Source organism: Solanum verrucosum, unplaced genomic scaffold (assembly GCF_900185275.1).
Source record: "Solanum verrucosum unplaced genomic scaffold, falcon-dt-bn FXZP01000278.1, whole genome shotgun sequence".
NCBI lineage: Eukaryota > Viridiplantae > Streptophyta > Magnoliopsida > Solanales > Solanaceae > Solanum > Solanum verrucosum.
The window spans coordinates 4,736,272-4,744,429 of record NW_026020332.1 but is presented as its reverse complement, the minus strand read 5'-3'; the positions used below and the strand labels follow the sequence as shown (position 1 = coordinate 4,744,429).

Genomic DNA, 8,158 nt, shown 5'->3' with positions numbered 1-8,158 from the left:
ATGTTCATTGGTTAAATTAATTCATGTTCATTGATTGAAAACTTGAGTTTCAAAAAAATTAAATAAGGATATATAGAAGGTAAAATTACATTATTTATTAATGCAAGTGCAAAGTAAAAAGGTGACATATAAAATGGGACGGAGGGAGTAGTACTTATGATGTCGGCATTGAAGCACAATAATTGTTGCCATTTAGCAGCTCAATTTTATCTGTCCGAAAACCCTAGTGGAAACTGCCCAAGTGAATCTGTAAATGGAACTTATCGAGGTTGATCAAGCCCCATTAGGTTGCCAGATATTGGCGATTCCGTATCCAGGGAGAGGCCACATTAATCCATTGATGAATTTGTGCAAGCTCATAGCTGCAACGTCCACACCAGATCTTCTACTACAAATCTCTTTTATTGTAACACAAGAGTGGTTCAGCATTTTGAAATCAGAGCCAAAACCAGATAATATCCAATTTCGAACAATTCCAAATGTAATTCCCTCAGAAAAAGATCGAAGCAAAGATTTGCCGGGATTCATGGAAGCTGTATTTACAAAGATGGAAGCTCCTGTTGATAGTATACTTGACGGGTTTCCAAAGCCTAATGTGATTTTAGCTGATTCGTTCTTGCCGTGGGCCGTCAGTATTGGGGAGCGGAGGAATATTCCGGTGGCTTCATTTTGGACCCCTTCTGCCACCGTTTTCTCCATCCATTATCACTATCAACTACTCGAGGATAATGGACATTATGAAGCCAATTTAACTGGTACCAAACTTGGTTTTTCCTTTTTCCTTGTTAGATTAAGATGCATGTCATGTAATTGTAACCTTACCTGTTTGAATTTGAATTTATGAATTTTTTATTCTTTTTAAAGAATAGCTTAATAAGTTTTGAATAAATTATTTATACGTATTTTTTAAAAAAATTAAACATACATACAGATATCAGATATGAATTAAATCATAAGCATAATTGTAACTCCGACCTTGCTTCCAAAGTTCACATTGTATCACATAAATTTGGCAGTTTCATTTTATCTTAAAAAGAAAAAACTTGAAATTTACGAAATGGTTTTCTAGATTGTTATCAAAGTAAAATCTCCTTCCCTCTAAACTGATTGACTTCAAATTTCAAATTTTCTTCTAGCTTTTACCAACATTTAGAAAAAAATTTAAGGGTTGATACTTTGACAAGTTGTCGGAAATTCTTTCCAAATTACTGTAATTAGTAGGAGTACAGTAATTACCTCCCTTAAATTTGGTGAAATTAAGTTTTTGTAGTTATGTATTCACCCGCATTTGTCTACCTAACTAATTACAAAGTTGGAAATAGGAATGTAACATAAGTTGAGTTTCTTAATTTTATAATGAACAGAGCAAGGAGAAGAACTCGTAAACTACATTCCTGGGATAACACCAATTCGCGTAAAGGATCTCCCATCTGTATTCTACGGCAAACAAAGGAAGTTATTGCCCTTTCTTCTCGAATATGTATCACAATTGGCCAATAAGGCACAATACGCCTTGTTCACCACCATTGAAGCATTGGAATCTCAAGTGATTGAGGCTTTACAAGCTGAATTACCAGTCCCCATTTTGACAGTTGGTCTAACAATCCCTTGCTTGGATACCGAATTCAAGTCCAACCAGCCTAGTCCAAACTACTTGTCATGGCTTGATGATCAACCTAAGGACTCTGTTCTATACATATCCCAAGGAAGTTTCATGTCTGTATCAAAAGAACAGCTAGATGAAATTATAGCAGGTGTGCACAGCAGCGGTGTCCGAACGTTTTGGGTATCACGTGAGAATGCATCCTTACTTACAGACGGAATTGGGAAGAGGGGAATCGTGGTGCCTTGGTGCGAGCAATTGAAAGTTTTGTGCCATCCTAGTGTAGGTGGATTTTGGTCGCATTGTGGATGGAATTCAACCAAGGAAGGTGCATTTGCTGGCGTTCCATCTCTTACGTTCCCCATTGGGGCTGATCAAGTTACCAACAGTAAACAAATAGTGGAGGACTGGAAGATTGGGTGGAGGATCAATAAGGATAGCGAGAACCTGGTTAAGAGAGATGAAATCGCTCAGCTTTTGCAGAGTTTTATGGACCTTGACAGCTACGAAGGAAAAGAAATGAGAAGAAGAGCACTGGAAATAAGGAACACCTGCCTAGAAGCAATTGAAGGCGGCACCATCCAAGGAAATATTGACAAGTTCATTCGGGATATATCTCGAGGCACAAGGCAGTGATTTACTATAGTTGAGGCTTGACAAACTGTTCAGATAAGGTACCCATGACCAGCAACACCTAGTCACTGTAATAAGCTGCTTGTACCCTTGTGATTTTCTCGTCCAAAAGGTTATGTTTGCACTAGGAAACAGTTCCTATTCGTTTTGTTCTTATTTTGTTTCTTGTGCTGCTTTCATTTACTGAGTGTGCTTATATATTACAGCCATCTAATCATATATCTATCCTATTTACTGAGTAGTCTCGTTAAAGTGGCTTGGTGTTGTTCGCATTTACCTCTGCTTCTATTGAGTTACCTGAGAATTTTCAAATATAATCCACATAAAAATCATGTCATTCACATTTTTCCTATATTTCTGCGTGTATAAGGTATTAGTATGATATAATTGAGTCATTTCTTGAAAATCCAATGTCATATTTCTCTATTATAAGAATATATGTAAGTCAAAATCGAACTTTAAAATAATGAATTAGTTTGATATGGTAATGATATACTAGTATTTTTTAAAAGTCAAAATTAAGAATCAAAGTCTTTCATAAAGTACCATGTCTACTTGTGGTTTGTAACCACGTGTAACTTGTCAAGTGCTCGAGCACTCATTAACATCAATACAATTCTTCATTACTTTTCTTATACTTTATTTATGACTTTTTCTTTTAATTTTGTTACAACTTCCTCCTTCATTTATACTTTATTTACTTTACCTTTGGTTTTAAATTTTCTCTTATATTTAGTGTAATTTCTTGTGATAACTTTAAAAAAAAAAAAAAAAAATCAATATTCTCTTGTTTTCTTGAAAAAATTTGACCGGCTAAGAAACCCCTCAAAGTAATTCATTTTTTTCAAAAAATTAAGAGTTTTTAACTATAACGTTTAAATAGTTGTGCGCTTATAGAATTATACTATGCAATTATTAGTAACTTTAATCAAGAGAGTGTGCACCCACGAACCTAAAATCCAAAATCGGCCCCAATATCCTGAATTGGCCCCAATGGTCATAACTAGGGGTGGCAGAATGGGTAATTAATATGGGTATCCGCTCATATTTACCCATTTTTAAATGAGTTGAAAAACGAATAATATTCATATTACCCATTTAAAAGTGGATAGTTAAATGAATAAAATGGCTAAAAGATATGCATTCACACAAACAAACAAAAAAGTGATAAAGGGTGGGATAGTAAGAATAAAAAAAATTTAAAAAAAATCTATAAAAAAAAGAAACTTTTTTTTACATTTTTTTGGGATAGGAGGGTGGGGGGTGGGTTGGTAAAAAATTTTTAAAAAAATATATAATTGGAAAAATTTAAAATTTTGTTAATTATTTTTTGGATGAGGTGTAGGGGGGGTGGTAGGGGTGTGGGGGGATGGTAGGGGGTGGGGTGGTAATTTTTTTAAAAAAAATATTTAAAAATTTATTTAAAAAAATTAAAATTTTGTTAAATTTTTCTTGGGATGGGGTGTGGAGGGGGGGTGGTAATTTTTTTTATTTTTTTTTTACATTTTTTTGGGATAGGGGGGCTGGTAAGGGGTGGAGTGAAAGTGATAAAAAAAACTTTAATTTTTTTTTTTTGTTTTTAAAGCATTTAACAAGATTTCTATTATAATATGGGTAATTATGGTTACCCATATTATTCATTGGGTAACTCGTTTTTATCCATTTAAAATATGAATCGAGTCAAATAACTTATCCATTTTTATTTAACTCGTTTTTTAATCGGCTCATATTCGACTCGACTCGCTCATTTGTCACTCCTAGCCATAACCAAGAAAGAAAGCTTATAAGTATATTAGATTCATTATTAAACTGCAAACTGGCGACTAGGACCACTTCCAAATATTTAGAAACACATGCACATAGAGAAAGCCTATTTTATTACACAAAATTAGTACTCCTTATTAAAAGCTTATGGCATAAACAACCAAAAAAAAAATGTGAGTGCTTGAAAATTATTATACTCCATCGATTATCAATTTGGTGAAGCTATCAGTCCTAAAAGTCTAGCTTTCGTTTTACAATTCATAAAAGCAAAAGGATCTGTAAATGGAAATTGCCGACGCCGATCCAGTCCTATTGAGTTGCCACATATTGGCGATTCCGTATCCAGGTAGAGGCCACATCAATCCATTGATGAATCTGTGCAAGCTCATAGCTGCAACATCCACACCAAATCATCTACTTCAAATCTCTTTTATTGTAACTGAAGAGTGGTACAGCTTTTTGGAATCAGATCCAAAACCAGATAATATCCAATTTCGAACAATCCCAAATATAATTCCATCAGAAAAGGATCGAAGCAAAGATTTCTTAGGTTTTATGAAAGTTGTGTTTACTAAAATGGAAGCTCCAGTTGATAGAATACTTGACGGGCTTCTGAAACCCAATGTGATTTTAGCTGATTCGTTCTTGCCGTGGGCCGTCAGTATTGGGGGGCGGAGGAATATTCCGGTGGCTTCATTTTGGACTATGTCCGTCACGAATTTCTCCGTCTTTTATCATCATCAACTACTACTTGCTAATGGACATTTTGAAGCCAATTTCACGGGTATTGCTACTTGCACCTCTCTAAGTGAGTATAGAAATATAAATCTTATATTTATCTTGTTTTTTTCGTTTTAAAATTGAGTAACACCCAGGGCCGGGTTAACAAGATTAGGGGCTTAAAGCAAAACTTAAGAGAGGACCTAATATTTTTTTTCTCATCGTAATACTTTTATTTAAAATCTATTTTTCTACCATTTTTAGATGTGAAGTCATTGATTACTGTTTTATGATCTTGTTTTAATAATTCCTTTTCAATAGATAATATAGCTAATCCATTCAATCTCTCTTGAAACATTGTTGATCTTAAATAAGATTTAATTAATTCTATTTTCGAAAAGCTTCTTTCGATTAAGGCAACAATTACATGAATTGTTAACATTATTCAATAAGCACTATGCGTATTTGGAAAATAATCAAGTCTTTTTATTTGATTGAGTATTTTCATTAGATTAGTATCTTCTACTTGTATTATTTCTCTTAACGTTTTTAATTCAAAAAAATAAATTTAAATCATCAATATCAGAATAAATATTACTCCCTCAATTTCAAAAAGAGTGGCTTAGTTTGACTTGGCACCGAATTTAAGAAAATAAAAAAGACTTTTGAATCTTGTGGTCCTAAATTAAAGTTATGTCAAATGTACAAAATTGTCCTTTAATCTTGTGGTCATAAACATGTCACGTGGAAAGCTGAAAGTAAAATATTATCAAAAAAGGAAATAGGTCATTCTTTTTTAAACAAACTAAAAAGGAAAGAAGTTTATTCTTTTTTGAAATGGAGGGAGTATGTGTTAAAGAAAATTCAAGGTTAACACAATGTTTTTTAACCTTTAACTTTTTCATATCTAATGATCTCAATATTTACCACTAAGAAATTAATTTTTTTTTCATATATGCATAAAGTAATCAACTCTAAAAGATACTTCAAGGGACTTTGTAATTTCGTTATCAATGCTTTCATAAAATGATTTCATACAAAATTTAGGTTCTATATTTCATTTTATATGCAATTTCCTTAGTAGAATCATAGCTCTCATACTACCTATAATTTTTTTCTAAAATAACATATATAAGTAATTATTTTTTTTAAAAAGGGAGCCCCCAAGAATATGGGGCCCCAAGCAATGACTTTAGTGGCCTAGGGGTTAAGACGGCTCTGGACCAACACTTGTCACGTCTATAAGAATTAATTTTGATCTTATAATTTTAAATGTTTAAATGATAAAACCTAAAGATCAAATTTATATATTGAATCTATCTTTTTGTAATAGTACACCCATCCTATATGCCTTTGAGCAGCTGGAGTATACTATTGGTCTCCCTTAAATTTCATGAGATCCGTCTATTTTCGCTGTTAGTTGATACATTCATCCCAACTTGTTGTCCACCTTACTGATTGTAAAGTTGGAAGTTTATCATATTAACGTATAATCAAACAATATATATTTTGAAAAATACAACTACTTATATCCAAAAATTCATGATGAACAGAGCAAGGAGAAGAAGTGGTAAATTACATTCCTGGAATTAAACCAATTTGCGTAAAGGATTTCCCATCTTCATTCAACAGAAAACGGGAGATGTTGCCCTTTCTTCTCGAATATGTATCACAAATGGCCAGTAAAGCACAATACGCCTTGTTCACCACCATTGAAGCATTGGAATCTCAAGTAATTGAGGTTTTACAAGCTGAATTACCAGTCCCCATTTTCACAGTTGGTCCAACAATTCCTTTTTTTGATACTGAATTCAAAACTAACCAGCTTAGTCCAAACTACTTGTCATGGCTTGATGATCAACCTAAAGACTCAGTTCTATACATATCCCAAGGAAGTTTCATGTCAGTATCAAAAGAACAGCTAGATGAAATTATAGCAGGTGTGCACAGCAGTAGTGTCCGAACGTTTTGGGTGGCACGTGAGAATGTATCCTTACTTACAAATGGAATTGGGAAGAGGGGAATCGTGGTGCCTTGGTGCGACCAATTGAAAGTTTTGTGCCATCCTAGTGTAGGTGGATTTTGGTCGCATTGTGGATGGAATTCAACCAAGGAGGGTGCATTTGCTGGCGTTCCATTTCTTACGTTCCCCATTGGGGCTGATCAGTTTACCAACAGTAAACAAATAGTGGAGGACTGGAAAATTGGGTGGAGGATCAATAAGGAAAGCGAGAAACTGGTTAAGAGAGATGAAATTGCTCAGCTCTTGCAGAGTTTTATGGACCATGACAGCTACGAAGGAAAAGAAATGAGAAGAAGAGCAATGGAAATAAGGAACACCTGCCTAGAAGCAATTGATGGTGGAACCATCCAGGGAAATATTGACAAGTTCATTCGGGATATTTTTCGAGACACAAGGCAGCGATTTACTATACTTTAGGCTTGACAAACTGTCCAGATAAGGTACCCATGACCAGCAATACGGTTCTAGTCACTGTAATAAGCTGCTTGTACCGTTGTGATCTTCTCGTCCAAAAGGTTATGTTTGCACTAGGAAATAGTTCCTATTCGTTTTGCTCTTATTTTGGGATTGTTTTGTTTCTTGTGCTGCTTTCATTTACTGAGTGTACTTATATATTCTATCCTATCACCTATTATAAGAATATATGTAAGTTGTAGTTGAACAAATTATGATTATTAATTTACTGTACCGTAAAATACCGAATTAATTTGATATTATAATGGTATAATATTTTTAAAATTGAAATTTCCAACTAAAGTTTTGAATACAGTATCATGTCTACCTATGGTGCTTACCAAGAAAAAGAGCTTCAAGTATCTTAGATTCATAAATGTAGGAAATGAGTCGATTAACAATGATGTCACACAGAGGCGGAGCTAGGTGGGGGTTCATGGATTCTTATGAACCCAGAAGCTTTTTTGTAGATCCTATATTTGTATTTAGAAAATTGAATAAATAGTGTATATAAACATGTGAACCCCCAAACAAAATTGATTTAGAACCTCCAAACTCCTAACATTGGCTCAGCCTATTGTCACACATTATATTGAAGCGATGCCGATCAAATGGAGGTCGCCACTAAATACTGTGCCGTAAAAAGAATGTGTTGCTAAGAGTTAATATGGAATCATTATTAAATTGCAAACTGGCAACGAGGACCACTGCAAATATTTAAAAAAAAACATGCAATATTGGAGACAGCCTATTGTATATGTAATGTGGCTTTTTTTGTTTGATTGAAGAAAACTATTTTATCTTTTTTTGTGAAAGATTTGGAAGCAAATATATTTTGTGGAAAAGGGTCAAAATTGCCCTCAAACTATATGAAATAGACCATTTATACCCTTCGTTATATTTTGGGATCAAAAATGCCCCTGCTGTTATCCTAAGAGACCACAAATACCCTCAAAAGTTAA

General features: G+C 33.9%; 1 protein-coding gene across 1 annotated transcript; it reads left to right on the top strand.

Annotated features, from left to right (window-relative positions):
* The first annotated feature begins 253 nt into the window (after positions 1 to 253).
* Positions 254 to 7,160, top strand: LOC125836428 (UDP-glycosyltransferase 87A2-like). The gene is made up of 3 exons (XM_049515595.1): positions 254 to 755; positions 1,365 to 1,754; positions 6,661 to 7,160. The coding sequence occupies exons 1-3, from the start codon at positions 254 to 256 to the stop codon at positions 7,158 to 7,160; spliced, it is 1,392 nt and encodes a 463-aa protein (XP_049371552.1).
* Positions 7,161 to 8,158: the final 998 nt, after the last annotated feature.